Below are 23693 nucleotides of genomic sequence, written 5' to 3'. Positions count from 1 at the left end.
ATCTCAAATTTTAAAGAGGGAGAAAAATCCTTTCACTAGGTTAAACTCATTTCTTCAAAGAAAAAATGATTTTACAACAGGCAACTTCTGTTTCTGAATAGATGGAGCAGAAATACTTTTCTATTCTTCTTGCTAAGTATAACTGAAAGCCCTGGAATTTATGTATAAACCATACATAAAAAGACTCTGAAAGGTGAAAAAAATAATGAAGTCTGGTTTAGAACATTGGGAGCTAAGGAAAAATACAGAAGTGATTTCCTAGGCTTTTTTTTTTTTTTGCTTATCAGAGTGATGTTGGGGAAATCAGTAACCCAGAAACACCAAAGATATGGACAACAAAAGTCCCTAGGAAAGCCTGCTCTCTCTAGCCAAAGGGCCATAAAAAGGGCAGCCTAGCAAGGCAGATAGCATTTAGATAATAACCACTCTACTCCAGCCAAACATCATAGAAAAAAATGCAGCTATATTCTACTCTACCCAAACCATCAAAAGCCAAGAAGGGAAACTAGACTCTCTCCTTCAGTCTTTCTGCTTAGTCACCTAATTGGAATTAGTGAATTCTTAGTGAAGAGTCAAGACTTTCATCATTGTCCAACAAAGTGAAGCTTCTGTAGAAGCCAAGAGGGGAACATTACCACAACACTCTTTCCCATCCAAACCAGGATGTTATCAGTAGGGATCTACAATTCCTTACCCCCGCCCAGGAAGAGCAATGAGATACTCCCCCAAGCACTGTCAACAAAAGCAGAGTAGGGAACCTGGACTTTCATCCCCACCTGGCAGTAATAAGCAGTCGCCCCACTTCCTCTGTTGCTCAGTATCAGAGGAGGCCTGCTACAAAAGAAGATTTGAGCAAAATAAAAAGTCATAACATAATACTCAAAATGTCCAGGTTTCAATAAAAAACCACTTATTCTTAGAACAGGAAAATCTCAACTTGATAAAAAAGAGTTAATACATGCCAACATCAAGATACCAAAAATGTTTGAATTATCAGACAAGGATTTTAAAATAGCCACTTTAAAAATGTTTCAATAAGAAATTGCAAATATTTATAGCAAAAAATAGAAATTCTCAGCAACAGAAATGAAAATCTGAGAAAACAAAGAATAACTAAATGGAAATTTTAGAACCTAAAAGGGCAATAACTTAAAAAAAAAGAAAGAAAGCTCAATGGATGGACTAAAAAGCAGAATGGAAAGGATAGAGCAAAGAATAAGTGAACTTGAAGATAGAACAACAAAAAGATACATAATTCTGAACATCAGAGAGAGAATAGATTAGAAGAAGATTGGCAGAGCCTCAGTGTCCATTGGGAATGTAACATATATCTGACATTCATGTCATCAGAATCGTAAAAGAAAGAAGGTGGAGCTGAAAAAGTATATGAAAAAATAATGGCTGAAAACGCCTCCAAATTAGCAGAAAAACAAACATACACATTCAAGAAGTTGAGAAAACCTCAAGCAGGATAAATCCAAAGAAATCCATGCCTGGACATATCAGTCAAACTTTTTAAAACTGAAGATAAATTTAAAATCTTAAAAGCAGCAAAAGAAACCTTAACTATTGGGAACAGCAATTCCAATGACAGTCGATTTCTCAAGAGAAACCATAGAAGCCAGAATATATTTTAAGTGATGAAACAAGAGAATTGTCAACTACAAATTCTGTATCCAATTGAAAAAAAAAAAAAAAAAAACCTTTAGGAATGAGGGGGAAATCACAGTTTTAGATGAAAAGAAAAAGAATTTTCCACTAGCAGACCTACACTAAAAGAATGACTGAAGGAAGTTTTCTGAAGAGAAAGGAAAAGATAGAAGGAATTTGAAACCTGGTGGCTCAGAAGGCAAAGAATCCACCTGCAATGCAGGAGACCTGGGTTCAATCCCTGGGTTGGAAAGATCCCCTGGAGAAGGGAACAGCTACGCACTCGAGTATTCTGGCCTGGAGAATTCCATGGACTGAGGAACCTGGCAGGCTACAGTCCATGGGGTTGCAAAGAGTCAGACGCGACTGAGTAACTTTCATTCACTTGGACTATGAAGAAGGAAGAAGTAACACAGTAATCAAAAATATAGGTAAATACAGTAGGTTTTCCTTCTCTTTTTGCATTTTCTAAATTAAATTTGATGATTCAAGCCATAAAAATTATAATGTTGTCTGACGTCAGACATTTCTAAGTACAACATTTCAATGTACTTAGAGGAAATATTTTAAAGGTCATAAACATGGAGGCTAAAAGAGGGATGAAAGAAGAAAAATTTTCTGTAGTTAACTGATACCAATAAAATGTTGACAATAATACATGGGAATAAGTTACGGATATACAGTATCAGTTCAGTTCAGACGCTCAGTCATGTCCGACTATTTGCGACCCCATGAATCACAGCACGCCAGGCCTCCCTGTCCATCACCAACTCCCGAGTCCACTCAAACTCATGTCCATCGAGTCAGTGAAGCCATCCAGCCATCTCATCTTCTGTTGTCCCCTTCTCCTCCTGCCCCCAATCCCTCCCAGCATCAGGGTCTTTTCCAATGAGTCAACTCTTCGCATCAGGTGACCAAAGTATTGGAGTTTCAGTTTCAGCATCAGTCCTTCCAATGAACACCCAGGATTGATCTCCTTTGGGATGGACTGGTTGGATCTCCTTGCAGTCCAAGGGACTCTCAAGAGTCTTCTCCAACACCACAGTTCAAAAGCATCAATTTTTTGGCACTCAGCTTTCTTCACAGTCCAACTCTCACATCCATACATGACCACTGGAAAAACCATAGCCTTGACTAGATGGACCTTTGTTGGCAAAGTAATGTCTCTGCTTTTTAATATGCTGTCTAGATTGGTCATAACTTTCCTTCCAAGGAGTAAGCGTCTTTTAATTTCATGGCTGCAATCACCATCTGCAGTGATTTTGGAGCCCAGAAAAATAAAGTCAGCCACTGTTCCCACTGTTTCCCCATCTATTTCCCATGAAGTGATGGGACCAGATGCCATGATGAATGTTGAGCTTTAAGCCAACTTTTTCACTCTCCTCTTTCACTTTCATCAAGAGGCTTTTTAGTTCCTCTTCACTCTCAGCCATAAGGGTGGTGTCATCTGCATATCTGAGGTTATTGATATTTCTCCCGGCAATCTTGATTCCAGCTTGTGTTTTCTCCAGCCCAGTGTTTCTCATGATGTACTCTGCATATAAGTTGAATAAGCAGGGTGACAATATACAGCCTTGACGTACTCCTTTTCCTATTTGGAACCAGTCTGTTGTTCCATGTCCAGTTCTAACTGTTGCTTCCTGACCTGCATACAGGTTTCTCAAGAGGCAGGTCAGCTGGTCTGGTATTCCCATCTCTTTCAGAATTTTCCACAGTTTATTGTGATCCACACAGTCAAAGGCTTTGGCATAGTCAGTAAAGCAGAAATAGATGTTTTTCTGGAACTCTCTTGCTTTTTTGATTATCCAGTGGATGTTGGCAATTTGATCTCTGGTTCCTCTGCCTTTTCTAAAAACCAGCTTAAACATCTGGAAGTTCACGGTTCACGTATTGCTGAAGCCTGGCTTGGAGAATTTTGAGCATTACTTTACTAGCGTGTGACATGAGAGCAATTGTGCAGTAGTTTAAGCATTCTTTGGCATTGCCTTTTTTAGGGATTGGAATGAAAACTGACCTTTTCCAGTCCTGTGGCCACTGCTGAGTTTTCCAAATTTGCTGGCATATTGAGTGTAGCACTTTCACAGCATCATCTTTCAGGATTTGAAATAGCTCAACTGGAATTCCATCACATCCACTAGCTTTGTTCATTGTGATGCTTTCTAAGGTCCACTTGCCTTCACATTCCAGGATGTCTGGCTCTAGGTGAGTGATCACACCGTCATGATTATTTGGGTTGTGAAGATCTTTTTTGTACAGTTCTTCTGTGTATTCTTGCCACCTCTTCTTAATATCTTCTGCTTCTGTTAGGTCCGTACCATTTCCATCCTTTATCGAACTCATCTTTGCATGAAATGTTCCCTTTGTATCTCTAATTTCTTGAAGAGATCTCTCGTCTTTCCCACTCTGTTGCTTTCCTCTATTTCTTTGCATTGATTGTTGAGGAAGGCTTTCTTATCTCTCCTTGCTATTCTTTGGAACTCTGCATTCAAATGGGAATACCTTTCCCTTTCTCCTTTGCTTTTCACTTCTCTTCTTTTCACAGCTATTTGTAAGGCCTCCTCAGACAACCATTTTGCCTTTTTGCATTCCTTTTCCATGGTGATGGTCTTGATCCCTGTCTCCTGTACAATGTCATGAACCTCCGTCCATAGTTCATCAGGCACTCTGTCTATCAGATCTAGTCCCTTAAATCTATTTCTCACTTCCACTGTATAGTCATAAGGGATTTGATTTAGGTCATACCTGAATGGTCTAGTGGTTTTCCCTACTTTCTTCAATTTAAATCTGAATTTGCCAATAAGGAGTTCATGATCTGAGCCACAGTCAGCTCCTGGTCTTATTTTTGCTGACTGTATAGAGCTTCTCCATCTTTGGCTGCAAAGAATATAATCAGTCTGATTTCAGTTTTGACCATCTGGTGATGTCCATGTGTAGTTTCCTCTTGTGTTGTTATAGTGACCACTAAAAAAGTTATACAAAATGACACACTCAAAGCACTAGAGATCAATCAAAATGGAATTCTAAAATACATTTAAGTAATCCACATGAAAGCAAGACAAAGAAAACAAAGAAACAAAAGACAGAATGAACCGAAAACACAATGGCAGGTCTAGCCCTAACATACCAATAATTACAACTTGATCTAAATATACCAGTTACAAGACAGATATTGACTTGACAGAGTGATAAGAAAAAACATAACCTAACTATGTGTTTTCTACAAGAAACTCATTTCAAAGATAATGAAAATTAAAATATATATAATGAAAGTAAAAGATATACCATGCAAGCCTTAAAAGAAAGCAGGAGGGCTATATTGACATTAGATAAAAATGCTTTTAGAGCAAAGAAAATCACCAGGTATACAGAGGGACATTACAGAATAAGAGTCAATCCACCAAGAAGACATAGCAATCCTAAATGTCTATGCACCAGGCAACAGAGCTACAAAACGTATCAAACGAAAACTGATAGAACTGAAAGGAGAAACAGACAAATCCACAGCTATAACTAAACACTTTTACACTCCTTTCTCAGTCTGATAGAACTACTTAGCAGAAAATGAGCAAGAGTATATAATAATTCAACAATATCATCAACCAAAGGATGTAATCAGCATTTACAGAATACTTTATCCAACAACAGATACATGTTCCTTTCATGTTCTCATGGAACATGTACCAAAATAGACTGTATTCTTGACTATAAAACTAAACTTAACCATTTCAGGAAAATTGATCTCATATCAAGTATATTTTCTGACCATTGTGGAATCAAATTAGAAATGAATAACAGAATGACAATAAGAAAATCTCTACACACTTGGAAACTAAAACAATATGCTTCTAAACATTAATAATCCACCATTCAACACAGATGTCAAAGGGAGTTAAAAAATATATACAACTGAATGAAAATGAAAATACATATCATAACTTGTGAGACACACTAAAGCCATGCTGAGAGGATATTTATAGCACTAAATGCTTGCATTAGAAAATAGAAAAGGTGTGAAATCAATCATTTAAATTCCAATATCAAGACACTAGACAAAGAAAAGCAAAATAAACAAAAGCAAGCAAAGGAAGGAAATAATACAGATAAGAGCAAAAAAAAATCAATGGAAATGTAAACAGAAAATATAGAGATCAATAAAACTAAAATATAGTTCTTTGAAAAAAATCAATGAAATTGATAAACCTCCAACAAAACTGACAACAAAAACAGAAGACACAAATCACTAGTATCAGAAATTAAATAGGGGAGAGTAAAACAGACCCTGCAGATGTCAAAAGGATAGTCAGGAAATACTATGAATAATTATACACATAAAAATTTGACAATTTAAATGAAATGGACTACCTCCTTGAGAAACACGGGCTGTCACAACTCACCCAATATGAAACAGATCATTTGAATAGACCTGTAACTACTAAGGAATTGAATTTAGAATTTTTTAAACTAAAAAAACATACATCCATGTCATCCATGCCCAGATATTTTCACTGAAGGATTATGCCAAATATTTCAAGAATAATTAAAACCACTCCTTATACAGTTTCTTCCAGAAAATAGAAAAGGAAGAGATATTTCCCAATTCATTTCATGAAGCTAGATTATCCTGACAGCAAAATCAAAGAGAATACAAAAAAAAAAAAAAAAAAACCACTACAGACTAATGTCTCTCAGGAACTTAGATGCGAACATTCTCAGTTTTTCAAGGAAATAGGTCTTCATTACACTTTAGATGGACCTCGTGCCACCAGAAATAATATCAAGGATATAGCTAAGATTCAGATTCTGCTTAGCATATGCATTCCCTATACCACTGTCTGTTTATAATACACACTTGTATTTCACTTAAGTTGCACAGATAAGATGCCAGGTCCAATATCTAAATGATCAATAAAGGCTTGAGATCAAATATCAAACTTAGAAATTTGCCTCACTGGACAAAACTAAATTATCTTTAGAATCCTTTCTTGCAAACACATGCACTCTTCTTTTTAGCTGTATTTCTTTAGCACCTATTTTGATTTATCTTGATCTGTCTCTCCCTTTTAGTGTAGGGGAATTTATTGCTGCAGTGGTCTCTAACTTTCCACAATTCAGGAAAATCAATGCAATGACCTTTCCACCTGCCAGGGGTAGGGTAGGGAGGTATAGAAAGTAGAATGGAGAAGAGGAGGGCAAAGTCTGTAAATTAGAGTCAGGTTGTGCTACAGCAGCGAGGAAAGAATAAGGGCATTCCATGGGAATAATATTTCGATAACAATTTCCTGAATGTTAGTCACTCAATACTAGTCTTTGATAGTTTGATCAAACTATAATTCAGCCCCTGTTTAATCAAAATGTAATCAACTCTTATAAAACAGGATTTTTATTTAAATATTTCTGTTACTAATTAAAGGAAACATCCTAGGCTAGGGGTGTTTTAGTTGTGAATTCACAGCCACTCTTCATCCCATCTCACCTGCAGAATATAGCGAATTTGCTGTTTTGTAAATTCTGACAATCCTTTTGGAATCAATGATTCAATGTCTTCTGACTGTAAGAAAAGAGAGACTTATCCTTTAACAGATACACATTAGTGTTTTAATTATAGGATCAGCAATCCACAGACTTTCATTGAGAGGGACCTATTTTTAGAGACATGAAAAGATTCTTTCACTTTTTAGGCAATAGTTCCTACAAACTTTAGTAGCCTTATCAGTTCTTACTTATAAAAAATTGATGGTACTACATACACCATGGAAAGAACTCTGCATTTCAGGGATTTTAGAGGAAAGTTTGGGGCAATCAATCAGATGTTCCATTTCTATATTTTAAAAGAGTAACTTAAAAACAAAAGTGTGGTCACTTAAATACCATTAACACTTTATTCCAGTGTATGTTTCAACAACTAGAAGTTTTTTTGGGTGGTATAACATTTTAGAGGTGGATTTTTTTAAATAATAAAAATTTGGGAAATAAAATCAAAGGTTTATTGAGAATTTGCAAATTACATGAATTTTGCATAATTTTTTGAAAAGTTATGATAACAACATAACAACATTAAGAAGCTTCAACAAATTTTAAGTGAGAGGCTAAATTGAAGTCAGTACTTCATAAAAGCAATTTAGGGCTACTGAATTATTATAACAAGTGCAGTTTATCAATACACTGGAAATAAGGATGAAAATTAACACAAAAGTAGCCATTGTGCTTTTCATTACATTGAAATTAGTTCTTTATTTGATGACTTATTTCATTAAAAGTAATTATTAACTAGATGTATGTATATAATAGAATTGATACTTGAAAAAATTACTTCAAGTCGCTGGCTATTTGGCAAGAGTAGTCAGTGACTTGAAGTAAATTTTTCGTTAAAAAAGTTTAGTTTTTTACTAAAATTAAAATTTAGTTAATGTAGATTTCAACTTTCTAAAACAGGGAGTATGTAGTCAATGAATTTTTAAATGTTTTCATAAGGAAAGACAAATTAAATCATAAGGTGACAGCTGATAAAACATTTTTTGTGTGTGAATGATTATTATTTTTAACAATTATCATCTTTACAGCCATGACAAAGATATAAATGTTTGTATCATTTCAAAGGCAAAAGGATCGTTGTATCTTTCACTAACCTGTGTGTCCAGTCTAACAAAGATACCAAATTAAAACAATATTTTTAGTGCAAATATCAGAATCTGCTTTGTTATCAACTGTATTTGATTTTCAACTCTTTTAGCACTTACCTCATCTATAGACTCAAAGTCCTGTTTGCTGCAAGAATTAATAAAAAACAGACAATCTTAGGAAAATATATACATTGATCATATATAAATGTTAGTGTTCTAAATATTTTATCTTACTTTTTGATATGTCATAATATATCCAAATGAAATTTAAAATCCAAATGAAAAATTTAAAACTAACTAAAATGGTACTTGACAAAAATAAAGATAACTTTCATGGAATTAGCTAATCTATTAAATATAAACAATAACAACCCAATAGAATATGCAGAATTAATTAGTACCATCCATTAAACAAGTCTATTTGTGACTAGATGTAGAAGTCTTCAGTGTTTGGCAACAAGTAACATCTGAGTGAACAATAACAATAATAGTCATTCTCTATTTCCAACTCTTTTTCTCCTTGTATTTCTCCCTTTCAATGCTGATTTCAGCTTTTCCCTACAGTGTCTTTAAGCTATTCATACCATTTTAAGCAAAACCAAAACTTGCAAGACTAACTCATTCAATCTATACTACAGTGTGTATATATATATATCAGTGACAAAGCTTAAAGGATATTCAAATGCTTGTATAGGGACATAGCCTTAAGCAACATGACCAAAATTTTAGTGAGATAATAGAATTTTCATTATCAAAATGAGGGTTTGTCCATGAGTATTGGAAGGCCCTTTGTGGAACCATGTGAGGTAGACAAATGCTATAAGATGATTATTAGTGGTTATAGCAGTCTAACACTGGCTTCTTGGGGAAATGGTGAAAGCTGGGAAGGATATAGTTCTAGCATTGTCAGTGGCAACAGACAAGACCTTATTCTTGCCTACTTGTTCCTTCTCCCCTTAGTGGAAAAGTTGGACCCAAAATACATATGGTGAATATACATCTCAAACAAACAGACAAGTATACACGTTCTGACAGCAAAACAAAACATTTTAAAATAAGGCAATCTTAGGAAATCATAGATATACAACTGCCATATTGTCAAGTACAATAGAAAAGTATTCTAGAGATATAAGCTAGTATGTTAGCTCCTACCCTTACCTTCTATGTAAGTGTTTATGAGTATTCCTTACAAAGCTAAGTGGATCATTCACTGTGCAAAGCCTCTTGCATGCATTTATAAAAATACATAAGCTAATGTGGAGAATGAGAACTGAAGATTAATTTCCCAAGGCATGACTGCCTATGTATGGATTGTACATGTACAAAATTGTCTATGTATATGTATGTGGTATTTCCTGGGTGGCCAAAATAGAAATTGTAGGGAGGCCCTAGTGAAAAAAAAGAAATATCTTCTACTTTTTTGTTGTTGTTGTGTTGTGTTAATCTCTCAGTCGTGTCCGAATCTTTGTGACCCCATGGGCTGTAGCCTGTCAGGCTCCTCTGTTCATGGGATTCTCGAGGCAAGAATACTAGAGTGAGTAGCCATTCCCTTCTCCAGGGGGTCTTCCCAAGCCAGGAATCGAACCCAGGTCTCCTGTATTATAGACAGATTCTTTACCATCTGAGCTCTCAGGGAAGCCCTTCTACTTTTTTAATGTGTTACTAAAGCAGCTGCGTGCATATGGAAGATTAAACAAGTTAAAATATGAATCACAATGCTAACTGGAATTATCACAGACCTTTTACGTTTAAAACTATAATTCCAATGCCAACTTAGTATACATGTCTCTAGTCACTTCTTACTACAAATAAGGAAACAAAACAAAGAAACAAAACAAGGAACAATCAACAGCAATTAATACTGAAATTTACAAATGCAACCAAAATGGTTTCATAAGATAACCTTTCTTTATCCTGACCCTCCAGCTTATTCATTGCTGAATTGCAATTTAGAAAGAGAAGAAAATTGGAGACCAAAGGGGTGAGAGAGAGAGAGAGAGTGGAAACAAACAGAGCTGGGAGGTGGAAAGGTCAAATGTGTATTACATTTCCATTCAGTACAAGATAATAGTGGCTAGAATTATAGTGGGCAGAAAAAAAAAAAAAGTGGCGCTCATTGTATGTCATCTCATCTCCTAGGATGGAAGGAATCTAATAAAGAAAAAACAAAGGAGAGAAGAGGATGAAAGGAGGGGAAGGAATGAAGAGAAAGAAACTGACAACCTTCTGACAAGCAGACACTCTTAAGCCCCCAAATTTTATGAAATCCTCTCTACTCTGGGGTGTTTACTAATGTGGAGACACTAACTTTCTATTTTCTTTTTGATATTTTAACTACTCTAGAAATTAAATTCAGTGTTTTGAATTTAGGTCACCCATGTATATTTATCAAGACCCTCAATGAGAGGAAGTTGTTTCAAAACCCCAGATTATACTTTTAGCTGGATGATCATTATAAAATATTTAACTTGCTTGCTTAGTTATTTTGTCTACTTCTAATTAGTATGAGGCTAATAAATTTGGAATTTATTTATCTCTCATTCTATAAGCCTTTATTGAGTAGCAACTTTGTCAAGGCCATGACCCCTGAATGGGTTTTGGACAATCTAAACACAAATATTAACTTGTCCTATCCTTTACAAAAAGCAAAACTGATCTAATGCAAAATTTGAGCAGTGTAAAATTGGTCTAAATCCTGGAATCTTTTCAAATTTGATGATTCAAACAGTTGATAATTTCTTTAAACTGTCTGCAATATATTTAACAATTTAGAGACACATATCTAGTATAAAAGTGATTTGCCTAAGGTAAAAAGGTTCTCCCATATGTTCTAGTCTGTCCCAGATTTTGTCACTTTTGTAGCCTTAGATCAGTGATTCTCAAACCTGAGTATGTATCAGAAGCCTCTGGAGGGCTTGTTACTTGGCCTTACCCCAGAGTTTTTGATTCTGTTAGGTCAATTTCCAAGTTCTCACATGATGCTCTTGTTGCTTCTAAGCACATGTCTTATATAAATCATTTATGGCTTATAACAAATCTATGAAATGAGTATTATTATTATTATAATCCCTATTTTACATATGAAGAAACTGAAGTACAGAGAGGTTAAACAAGTTGCCTGATACTACACATCTAGTATGTAACAAAAGCTGGGACATGAAACCAGGATACGAACCCTAGATCTACAATCAGGGTACTTAAGAATGTCTCTATCTGCTGTTGATTTCACAATGTGATACTTTAACAGAAATATTCACAGGGCATGATTAATACACAGAAGAGGAACACCTAGACCTAACAGTATCTAGGGAAGGCTTTGCAGAAAAGCAAGTCACGGCTTATAGGTATAAGAGTACTCAAAAATGTTGGAATCCATCTCAGGCACTTAGTAGCTATGTGATTTTAATAACTTATTCTCTTTGGGAGTTCAATTTTAAACTTTCTGTGCTTACTGTGCAAACTAGATAATATTTAAAAAGCACTTAGCACAGTGTCTGGCACAACAGTGAACACTCAATAGACTATTCAGAATGAGGAGGAAGTTTTTAAGGTAGTGGCCTTATGCAAATGAATGAATGTGTGAAATAATTGTTTGGATAAAGGGAGAGGATATTTATTAGCATAAAACCTTGTTGAACTTAGCTAAAGATGGAAACCAATAATGACCCCAATTTAAATAAATAGCTGTGCTTGTCTCTAACTGTGCTCAACTACATGGATGTAGCATAAAGAAAGCATTCATTCATTTATTCATTCAACAAATATTTATTAAGTGCCACAGTAAACCAGTCATCACACTAAGCACCAAGGAAACAAGGGTAAATAAAACACCCCTCATGAGGTAGTGTCTGAATTCTAGGAGTAGTGGACAATGAGTACTGAATGGAGGAAAAAAGAAAACAATAGATAAGGCAGAGAACTAGACTATCCAGAGTTGGAATTTTGCTAGGTGGGGGGTGGGGAGGGGGGGACAATACAATAAAGAGGCAAGGCAGTTGAGGGTGAGGGTTAAGAGAATGGTTGCAATCATGAATACAAAAGCAAGAAAAGTTGGGGAGGAGAAAGCTAATAAAACAGTTGTAATAAGTAGAAAGAAATGAGATAAAGAAGAGATTAAAGATTTCTAAGAAGTAGAAGAATCTAAAGTTGGTGAAGTCTGAACTAGAAGAAAATTCTACTGACTTTATTTTATCCTCCAGGTTTTTTTGGAATTTATGAAGCTTTCCTAAGTTTTGCCTGACAGATGACCACATATACGATGTGATTATGTAGTAAAGGCAACTTTTGGAGTATAGTTCATGAAATTCATTTCATGACATAATATGCTCTCATCTACACATGAACAGTTGATAAATTGTTCATGTTTATATACCTAAATATGTATTATTGTATAATATCATGTTATAATATAAATTTATAAATAAATATTTGTATATTTATATACAATTTTAAAATAATATGTAATATGTATAAGAATGTATAATCCTAAATGTATATTAAACTCTGGTCTTCATATGTTGAGCACACATCAATGGAAGATAAACAGTAGTGTGTTAACAATTGGATTGTATCTTATATCATCAGTGTAATATCTTAAAATATCATACTATGCCATGCATTTTTTGAGCTCCTTGCCCAAGTGATTGCATTTGACATCAAAGTACATTAGAAAAGAAGGTCCATTTAATTATCTTTTGACCCTAAAAGAGCTGGTATGATCTCTTCGATGATTTTCATAAAGTCCATTAACTCTTAAAATGAGGTATTTCCTGATATCTGCTCATATAAAGAAAGCTGAGCGCCAAAGAATCGATGCTTTTGAACCGTGATGGTGGAGAAGACTCTTGAGAGTCCTTTAGACTGCAAGGAGATCAAACCAGTCAATCTTAAAGGAAATCAGTCCTGAATGTTCATTGGAAGGACTGATGCTGAAGCTGAAACTCCAATACTTTGGCCACATAATGTGAAGAACTGACTCATTAGAAAAGACCCTGATGCTGGGAAAGACTGAAGGCAGGAGGAGAAGGGGACGACAGAGGATGAGATGGTTAGATGGCATCACCGACTCAATGGACATGAGTTTGAGCAAGCTCCGGGAGCTGGTAATGGACAGAGTGGCCTGGCGCCCTGCAGTCCATGGAGTCTCAAAGAGTCGGACACGACTGAGTGACTGAACTGCTCATATAATTATCTTGTTTCACCATTAAAAGTACTCAAGTTTTGCTGTGAACGTAAAGTTGCTCTAAAAAATAAAATCTATTAAAAAATACCAGGGTATTGTAAAGTTTTTGAAAGCTACAACGTAAAGGCAAATGATATGCTTATAGTACCTTCCTCCAATTCTCTGCAAATGTTCTAATAAACAGTGATATAGATCCATATTTTTGCGGCTTAGATCAGCAAGCAATTCTCCAAAATATTTGGGATCCAATTTTTCAGGGCTGTCTTCCTGAATTATCACCTAAAGAAAACATCAGTTACTATTATAAACAATATTAAATGTTTCTAAGTTCACAGATATTTTGATGTGAAATGAAAAAAGTGAAATAGCCTGTTAACACAAGTAACATCACAAAATCATCACATAAATGAAGCCACTAAAATTTCTTTGCAGCTATCATATACATTTTTCAATATGGGAGGAATTTAAAGAAAAAACAACATCGTAATGGCATTTTCAGTTTTTCAGTCAAGTCTAAGTGATCTAATGAATGCAGTATGAATAGTTTACATGAAAATTCTTGAATATAGATGCTTAAATAAAAAGCAAAACAAGTAAATCAAAATCCCTGAAAGGCTCATTATTATCACATGGCTTATTCATCTGTCCCTTGTTGGAAAAGAAAATGTGACTTATTTGAATTATACTGATGAATTAATTTCATTCGAATTTGCATATGTCAATAAAAATCTATTTGATTACTAGCACAGCTAAAAGAGTAAATAAACTTTCTCAATTCAATGTGTTTTTATTATTTCTTATTGGATTCACTGCATTTATTATTTGAGCTGAATATCTAGTCAACCAGACATGGGAAAAACTAGCTCACAGCCAAATGTAGAAAATTCATAGACCTCAGAGAGATTTGAAATCCTAAACACAAATTATTATCAACAGGGTCATAGATAAGATTGTTTGGTTTTCTCAGCAACCTCTCCTACCCAAAGAAATAAACTTAAGAGTAAAGAATGAATCAAACTTTCTGGTTATTCCACAGTATCTAGCACATTGCTGATTGAACATCCTATAGTTGTTCAGTAAGTATCTTTGAGATGAAAGAAGTTATCTACTTGGTTACAAGAGACCCAAATGCCAAATGATCCTCAAAATAATTTTCTTTACAGGTTTCTATCTTAAAGTAGCTAACTAAGAATGGCTAAAAAAGCTTAAAAGAGCATAAGTAGCACTTCCTCAAGAACATAATGGTGATCCCTTACAACCTCTTCCTAAATTCAGGTAAGTCTAATCGCAGCAACCAAATTGAACTTGTAGTAAGAGTTGGAGACAGACTTTTGAGGTCTACCTAGATTTCCAAATCTTGGCAGTGAGCTCTTCAGTGACAGACCCCTCTCAGGAAGTAAGGGTCAAAGTTATGGCAAGTTTTTATTGAGAATAATTGTTAACTTTTGATTTCATGTTTTATTCATGCATTTCTCCCTTATGGATCATCTATATATTCATCAAACTGGGAGTGGCCTAAAAACACAATTTCAAATATGATTTTAAAGATCAAAGTTAACTGGATAAAAGGAAAATCTAGCTGTCATGTCAATGTCATTCCACTAATCCTCAGGTTATTTCATTGCTATAACTAGCTAGTGAGATAACACCTTCCTGCCTTACCTCTCTGTGTCCCTCCCAAACCCGTTAACATTCCCAAGTAGAAAAGGGTATTTCTTTAGCCAAGAATATTCAAGTACTAAGCTCCTTGCTAAAATCTGCAAATTAATTTGATACACCTAGTATTTTACCTATTTTTTCTCTCTTAGCCAACTATAACGACCTCACAATGCTGTGAAAACCTTGGAGCTTTTTTTCCTTTCCATTTTAACAGTGATTTTATATTTCAAATTATCTTAAAGTATTTATTTCCTTTTTATTTTTACTCAAATATTCTCTTATCATTACCTTGTATACTAGTAAACATGTTTGGTATGGAATTCTTTGCCCATATTAGTAATTAGTACCATTACTAAAACTTTTGCTCATATGATTTCAGTATGACACCCAAATAAAGAATCACAGAGTCCAGGACACAGAATGATTTACATCATGTCTGTGTTCATAGATTAAAAAGCAGTGTTAAAAGTTGCCAAAAGTAGGTGATTTTATCTTCAGAAATGATAATAATAACTAATATTTATTTAGGTCTTACTATGTGCCAGGCATTGTGCTATGAACTTGACATAAAATTAAATGAGGTAATGTTCTCTTGTAACCACCACACAGTATTGCCTCTCCAGAAGACCTCTTGTGCTTGTGTTCTCAGCAACTTGGGAATTACACTGTCCCTAATTGCATTATTCTGGAGGTTAGTTTGGCTAATTATTGAAACAGTCAAGAGTATGATTTTCTTATTGTGAAACTATGAAAAAATATGACTCAAGTTCAGGTAATAAATTTTAATCAGCTTGAGAAAAAGTGAGAGCATTAAAATTGTAGAATGGTTCTTTTGACAAAACAAAAATGGTTCTTTTGTTAGGGTAGAAAAGCAGGAATCAAAATTTTACTCCTTTGTGTATATATTCTTCCTTAGTTTTATACAGTACACAAATTATGATAACTTTTAAGTAACACAGTAAAAACCAAAACCCAGTTGGGTTCAAAAGTATGGAGGAGAGGATAGACAGAAGGCATATTCTCATCTGCTGTTAAGTTTTTGATGGGACTATGCTTAATAAAATGAAATTTCCCAACCAAAAACTATGATGTACCAGGTAGCAATATTTTCATTACTAAATCACAGGTTGGTAGATGTTAGTTTTATTGGAACTGCTTGTTTTGCCATTTCTTTTAGAGTTGGCTTATAACTATGTTTTTGTTGGCTTGAAAAAGCCACGATGGAGAGCCTCCCAATGAAACAGGAATGTTTTCAGTCAGAATAATGGTAACTCTAATGGATGGAGGTTTTCTCTCTGGGACAATACTGAGTTGATAAGATACTTGAGATAAAAGTACCTCACATCAACTCTTCTACCTAAAGAATTAGAGCTATCTTGAATGTCAATCTAAGAAAATAGCTTTAGATTTTCATATATAAACAAGGGAGGAATAGAAACTGTGCTGAAGAATAGTTATTCCCAGATACACAAAATGTGATATTTCACACACAAAAAACAAAAATTATTAAAGATTCTTTAGCATGCATCCATCAAATACCTTTAATCAGATCACAATTTGGCCATAATAATGAACAAGCCATCCAACTCCTTGTTTCTGATTGCTAGTAAAAGCCTCTGATTAGAATTACTGCTGCAAACCCAAGGCAAGGCAATAATGTTTAAGTGTGAAACCAGTGGCAAATTAGTAGTCATTTTTCGGAAAAATGTAGAAAGGAAGTACCTTGTAAAGGAAAACCATAGGCTTCATCTCACTACTGCCTTGGAAATTCTTGTCCTATTTCCAATCTGGGGTTTTATCTTTTATTTGTTGTCTATGAGATTCCAGGAATGGAATTCTTCTGCTAGCATCTACATTATATAAACTTTGATATTCAAAGATGATTCTTTTGATCAACCATATTTACAATATTCAGTGGTAGTAATTATAGAGTCCTACAGATAGTAGACACACAATAGTTGCAAATTTCAGCTGAACTATCTATATTTTCTTTCCTGGCCCCCTTCAAGCTTAGTGGCACACATATTTGAGAATGCTGTTCAGGACTAGAGAGAGTTTGTGATCAACGCACAAATCATAGTGCAGTAGTAATCTAGTAGCAGAGGGTATTGGCTTAATTAAATTTATCCCCACTAAGTAGCTGGCTTAAATGTATGCATTTTTCACCTATTAAGAATGGTTCAGTTCAATTCAGTTCAGTCCCTCAGTTGTGTCCAACTCTCTGGGACCCCATGGACTGCAGGATGCCAGGCCTCCCTGTCCATCACCAACTCCCAGAGTTTACTCAAACTCATGTCCATTGAGTCGGTGATGCCATCCAACCATCTCATCCTCTGTCGTCCTCTTCTCCTGCCTTCAATCTTTCCCAGCATCAGGGTCTTTTCAAATGAGTCAGTACTTTGCATCAGGTGGCCAAAGTATTGGAGTTTCTGCTTCAGCATCAGTACTTCCAATAACTATTCAGGACTGGTTTCCTTTAGGATGGACTGGTTGGATCTCCTTGCAGTCCAAGGGACTCTCAAGAGTCTTCTCCAACACCACAGTTCAAAAGCATCAATTCTTCAGCACTCAGCTTTCTTTATAGTTCAACACTCACATGCATACATGACCACTGGAAAAATCATAGATTTGACTAGATGGACCTTTGTTGGCAAAGTAATGTCTCTGCTTTTTATATGCTGTCTAGGTTGCTCAGAACTTTTCTTCCAAGTACCAAGCATCTTTTAATTTCATGGCTGCAGTCACCATCTGCAGTGATTTTGGAGCCCCCAAAACTAGTCTGTCACTGTTTCCACTGTTTCCCCATCTATTTGCCATGAAGTAATGAGACCAGATGCCACGGTCTTAGTTTTCTTAATCTTGAGTTTTAAGCCAACTTTTTCACTCTTCTCTTTCACTTTCAACAAGAGGCACTGCTCTAGCACCTACCATCTTGTTGGGGCTTCTCTGCCCTTGGATGTGGGGTATCTCCTCACAGTCACTCCCACACCATGCAGAGGGCAGAACTATACCAGAAGTGGCCCCCATAAAGGGCATCCTCAGGCAGGGAAGGAATGGATACCATTCCAACCTTGAAGTGGTGTGATGAGGAAAAGTAGACACCTCTCCCTACTAATGGCCCAGATGGGTCGAACTTCAGAGGCAGCATCCCGCACTTTGTTTTTAAGTGCAGGGAAGACAGGAAATGTTGGCGTTCTGAGAAGAATCCCCATAATTTGCCAGAGGAAACGGTACAGACCAGACAGCACAAGTGCCAGCCTTTCCATGCCATGTAGGGCCACCCAAGATGGACGGGTCATGGTGGAGAGTTCTGACAAAACGTGGTTCACTGGAGAAGGGAATGGCAAACCACTTCAGCATTCTTGCCTTGAGAATCCCATGAATAGTATGAAAAGGCAAAAAGATAGGACACTGAAAGATGAACTCCCCAGGTCGGTAGGTGCCCAGTATGCTACTGGAGATCAGTGGAGAAATAATTCCAGAAAGAATGAAGAGATGGAACCAAAGCAAAAATGACACCCAGCTATGGATGTGACTGATGTTGGAAGTAAAGTCCAATGCTGTAAAGAGCAATACTGCATAACAACCTGGAACGTTAGGTCCATGAATCAAGGCAAATTGGAAGTGGTCAAACAGGAGATGGCAAGAGTGAACATCAACACTTTAAGAGTCAGCGAACTAAAATGGACTAGAATGGATTAATTTAACTCAGATGACCATTATATCTACTACTGTGGGCAAGAATCCTTTAGAAGAAATGCAGTAGCCATCATAATCAACAAAAGAGTCCGAAATGCAGTACTTGGATGCTATCTCAAAAATGACAGAATGATCTCTGTTCATTTCCAAGGCAAACCATTCAATGTCACAGTAATTCAAGTTTATGCCCCAACCGCTAATGCTGAAGAAGCTGAAGTTGAACGGTTCTATGAAGACCTACAAGACCTAGAACTAACACCCAAAAAAATGTCAATTGGAATGCAAAAGTAGGAAGTCAAGAAATACCTGGAGTAACAGGCAAATTTGGCCTTGGAGTACAGAATGAAGCAGGGCAAAGGCTAGCAGTTTTGCCAAGAGAACACACTAGTCATAGCAAACACCCTCTTCCAACAACACAAGAGAAGACTCTACACATGGACCAGATGGTCAATACTGAAATCAGATCGATTATATTTTTTCAGCCAAAGATGAAGAAGCTCTATATAGTCAGCAAAAACAAGACCAGGAGCTGACTGTGGCACAGACCATGAACTCCTTATTGCCCAATTCAGACTTAAATTGAAGAAAGTAGGGGAAACCACTAGATCATTCAGGTATTTAGAATGGTTGCTTAGCAGATTCAAAAGCTCTTAAAATGCCATATTATATAAAAACAATTATACATGATTGCCTAACCCTCTAAAAGGTCATTGATATGTTAACAAGGTCTTCTGTGCTTAGACCCTCTTTTGTAGTAACTTTTTGCTATGTGACAACAGAAAACATCACTATTAAGAAAAGCTTACAATGTATACATTACTATCCTGCAAACCTTATAATGATATGGTGGCACTTGTAGATAAATAATGTTACCACTTCATTAATTTTGCTTTGATTTGAGACATTTAATAGTTGTCAGACTGAAACTGTGAAGTGAAATTCATTTTATGTACAATGCCATATGGCTAACAAGGCAAAAAAGAAAACAGTAATTGGTGTCTTCCTATTTTGTACCACAAGAAGAAATCCTAGCAGGAAAAAAGTGTCAGGATTTTAGGTCTTGAAAATCCTTAGTGCTATTTTAATCTCCATAGATATTTTAGTAAAGAATGGTTGCATTTATAGTACTTGGTACACAGAAGATTTTCAATAAATGCTGTCACTGAATTGAATGTCCTGTACAACAATCACAACTCTAAAATGAAGTCTTGACTCATAACAACAATCCTGTACTTGAAATAAAGACTTAATTTTCTATCGAGTAACCCTAGGCAACAAAGTGCTGCAATGAAAAAAGAATGGAAATTTGAGCCAAAAGTGGAGCTCCCATTTCTTAGTTGTAGGTTAAGTGTGTGTATTGCTTAATGTCTCTAAACCTCAGTTTCCTCAACTGTAAAATGCAGGCAATTTACTACCTATTTTGTGAAACTGCTGGAAGTATTGCTTTAGGGGGGATGAGTAAATTATTAAACTCTCATATAAAAATCATCATAAAGATAATGTCTTTATTTAACCTAACACATATGGACAATTGGCTATTTGAATAATGATTATAAAAAAGGAGCAGGAGATGGTTATAAATTATCTACAAACTCTCAGCTACCAGAGAGTAGAGACTCAGTTTTAATATCTTTAATTCCAGCTCCTATCATAGCAACTGAGCATAGTAGAGGCTCAGTAAACATTTGTTGCATGAGGAAGTTGTCATAAAAGATGCCATTGGGGCTAAATATTAACTATAATAGATGGAAAAACACTAGTTGAAAGAGGTGCTTTAACAAAGCAACTGGAAATAACTTTATTGAAATCAAGTCAATGTTGTCCTTGCCCCCCTTTTGGTGTATATGTATAGGTTGGGCATTTTTTTTTTAATGAAATAAGATAATTCTTTTACTCCTAACCAACTAAAATAAAGTAGGTGGTTTGGATTGTCATTTTATAATGAATACCAGTGATTGAATTTGTAACATTTGTAACAGCTTAAATTATTTTGAGTGTAAAATAAAATATATTTTCCTATGATATAAGTGACTACTGAAAATTTATTAAACTTTTTCTTGTAAACAATGGGGATTTTGTCACTAATCATGTTTTTCTTTTTTTCCCTCCCTGTAGTTTCCAGAAATCTCAGAGCCAAGTTTTTAGCCCACTTTTACTAATGGCATGGAACTCTGTGGCCTGCATGTCTGTGTGCTCTTTTCTTTCTGGAGTTATTGTTTCATTATATTTATACTGTTCCTGATATTTCTTTTTCTGATCTATTACAGCTTATTTGTTCTTTTAAGTCACTCTAAATACTTCTTGCAATGAAATGGGAGATACATATTCCAAAGAAATTAATTTTAAATGAATATGTATTTTTAATGCATAACTTCCTGGAACCATCTTTGTTGCTACTTTTTCTCTTCTCCACCTCTCTGTCATTTCTCTATTCTGCCATTCCTTAGTATGTAATTTATTCAAGGAATAGAACCACTTCTTTATTTTGTAAGCAGAGTCAGAGGAGGAACTCACTACGCATATGAAGTAACTGTTTCAATGTAATTTATCTTACATTCTAAACTTCTTCCTTAACCCAAAGGCTAAAAGCTATACCCACAAGACACAGGAAGTACTTAAAAGATCTCAGTGGCATGATGCTTTCATTCATTCAGTGCACATTTATTGAGAAGTTACTAAGTACTGTTTTAGGGTACAGTTTTAAGTGCTACTGTAAAAAAGACATAAGATACTGTCTCCTCCTCTCTCAAGGTCCTTATGGTCTTTTAGAAGAGCTAAGATATGTATCGAAATAGCTTTAATGTATATAATAGATTGACCAGTTGATAAGAGCTATAAAACAGATCAAATGGTAAAAGAGTTATACAAAGGAAACACAACTTCAGCTATGTAAGAGTGATTTTAGGTAGGAAGAATCTTGACAACTGATTAGGTGTGAGGTGGCAAAGGAGAGGGAAAGTAAATTTTAAGTCTTGTAATTAGAGCACTGAAGATATCATTAATAGAGGGAGTAAAATGAAAAGCTATATGTGGTTAATTGGAGATGACTGTGGGACAGCCAATTAGAGAGATCAATTAGTAAAAATAATGGATTACAGTAACTTCCCTGGTGGTCCAGTGATTAAGAATCTGCCTTGCAATGCAGGGGACACCAGTCTGATCCCTAATCAGAGAAGATCCTATATGCTTTGGGGCAACTAAGCCCACAAGCTACAACTACTGAGTCCATGTGGCACAACTACTGAAGCTCACATACTCTAGAGCCTGTGCTCCCCAACAAAAGAAACCGCTGCAATGAGAAGCCTGCACACCACAACTAGAGTAGCCCTCTCTTGCCACAACTAGAGGAAGCCCAAGCACAGCAATGAAGATCCAGCACAGCCAAAAACAAATAAATAAAGAAATTATGGATTAGAGCTTAGGAGGGAAATTTTGAGAGTTGTCCATGTAAAGGTGATCATGAAGTCATAGAAGTCAAGATTTTATACCATATAGTCAAGGGAGAGGAGGTAGAGGAAGGAGAAGAAGGCCAAGGATGGGTTTCTGGGGAAGATCTGATGAAAGAAGGAAGAAGAGTCTGAGAATTAGAAGCAGCAGTATAGTATAATGAGAAGAAAGAATATCAAGAATACAATGGATCAACAGAATCACTTATAATCAAATTGGAGTAAGATGAAAATGAAACCAAAAAAGAAAGTGAAATTTGCAACTTAGAGGTCAATAAAAGCAGTTTCAGGAGAATGCTGAAACTAAAATCTGGTTTGCAAAGTGTTAAGGAATGTGTGAGTAATGAGGAAATGGCAGCAGTGAGTATGCCTTCCAGCTTCAGGGTTTTTGTAGATGAAGGGAACAAAGAGTGAGATCATAAATCAGTAGATTGGTAGGATTGCTAAGGGAGTCACCTTGAAGACGAAGTTAGACTCTTAATTCTTAAAGATCCAAAGAATCAAAAGTTTGCTCCAAGTAAAGAGAAATTTTTCGATGAAGTAGAGTGTTGAAGGAGTTCACATAGTGAACTCAAATCGTGGTACCTGGACCAAGTAAACTTTGGATAACTATTGAACTTGGAAATGCAAATTATCAGGTCTCACAAATCTTTATTTAAACAGGCCTGCCAACTGATTCTGGTACACAATAAAATCTTACTTCCACTGCCCATTCTCAGTAGAAAGCAAGGCCACCTGCAGAGAGTAAGAGAATAACAGTGGGACCTGGAGTATGAAGAGGGTGGGAAAAGTAAGGATTAGATATTGAGGACCATGGTGGCAAAACAATTAGAATTAACTAAAAGGACTGCCTAGCAACAGAAGGAGTCCAGCAAGATAGAGACAATATATATGAGATTAAATTGTCTTAGTTTGTGAACTTTAACTAATGAAGCAGTCAAAATCTAGGGGCAAAGAAAGTGGATGGCAGTTTATCCAAAGTAAGTGATCAGTGAAGTGAGGATTAATCAGAGAAGGCAACAACAATTTTAAGGTTTTTTAGCAAGAGCATTGTTGAATCAGCTGACAAGGGACACCAGCCTGGTTTGGAACTCAGGGTGCTAAGGGTAAGGTTCAATGAGAATTGGGGAGTAGGAGATGCAAGAAAGTGATGAGACATTCAGAATTCCAGATGAAACAGTTTCAAGTGATGAGGAGGTTCAAGGAGTGGCCAAAGTCTATGAGAGTTGAAGATGTAGTAGAAATGAAGAAATTAACAGTGATGAAGAACCATGAAGGCAGAGCATGGGAAAGATCATATGGTGATCTTTCATGGTGGTGAAGTTCTCACAGATGATTCCAAGGCAGAGGTTAGGCAAAAGTGGGAAGAAGCCTGTAAGCCTGCCAGTGAAACTGTTGAAGGATGGAAAGAGTGACTAGAAGATCAATAGTAGTGAT

At 35.8% G+C, this 23693-nt stretch overlaps 1 protein-coding gene across 2 annotated transcripts in view; it reads right to left on the bottom strand.

Annotated features, from left to right (window-relative positions):
- Nucleotides 1-23693, bottom strand: part of POF1B (POF1B actin binding protein) — an 84098-nt gene that overhangs the window by 14367 nt on the left and 46038 nt on the right. For both annotated transcript variants that reach the window (XM_043896483.1, XM_043896484.1), the window contains 3 exons: nucleotides 13601-13731; nucleotides 8388-8415; nucleotides 7124-7198 (listed from right to left, as the gene is read on the bottom strand). In XM_043896483.1, coding sequence (XP_043752418.1) covers nucleotides 7124-7198; nucleotides 8388-8415; nucleotides 13601-13731 — 234 coding nt within the window. The remainder of the gene's footprint in view (nucleotides 1-7123; nucleotides 7199-8387; nucleotides 8416-13600; nucleotides 13732-23693) is intronic.

Source organism: Cervus elaphus, chromosome X (genome assembly GCF_910594005.1).
Source record: "Cervus elaphus chromosome X, mCerEla1.1, whole genome shotgun sequence".
Taxonomy (NCBI): Eukaryota; Metazoa; Chordata; class Mammalia; order Artiodactyla; family Cervidae; genus Cervus; species Cervus elaphus.
Note: the sequence above shows the minus strand (reverse complement) of the source record. Positions and strands in the feature narration are given on the sequence as shown.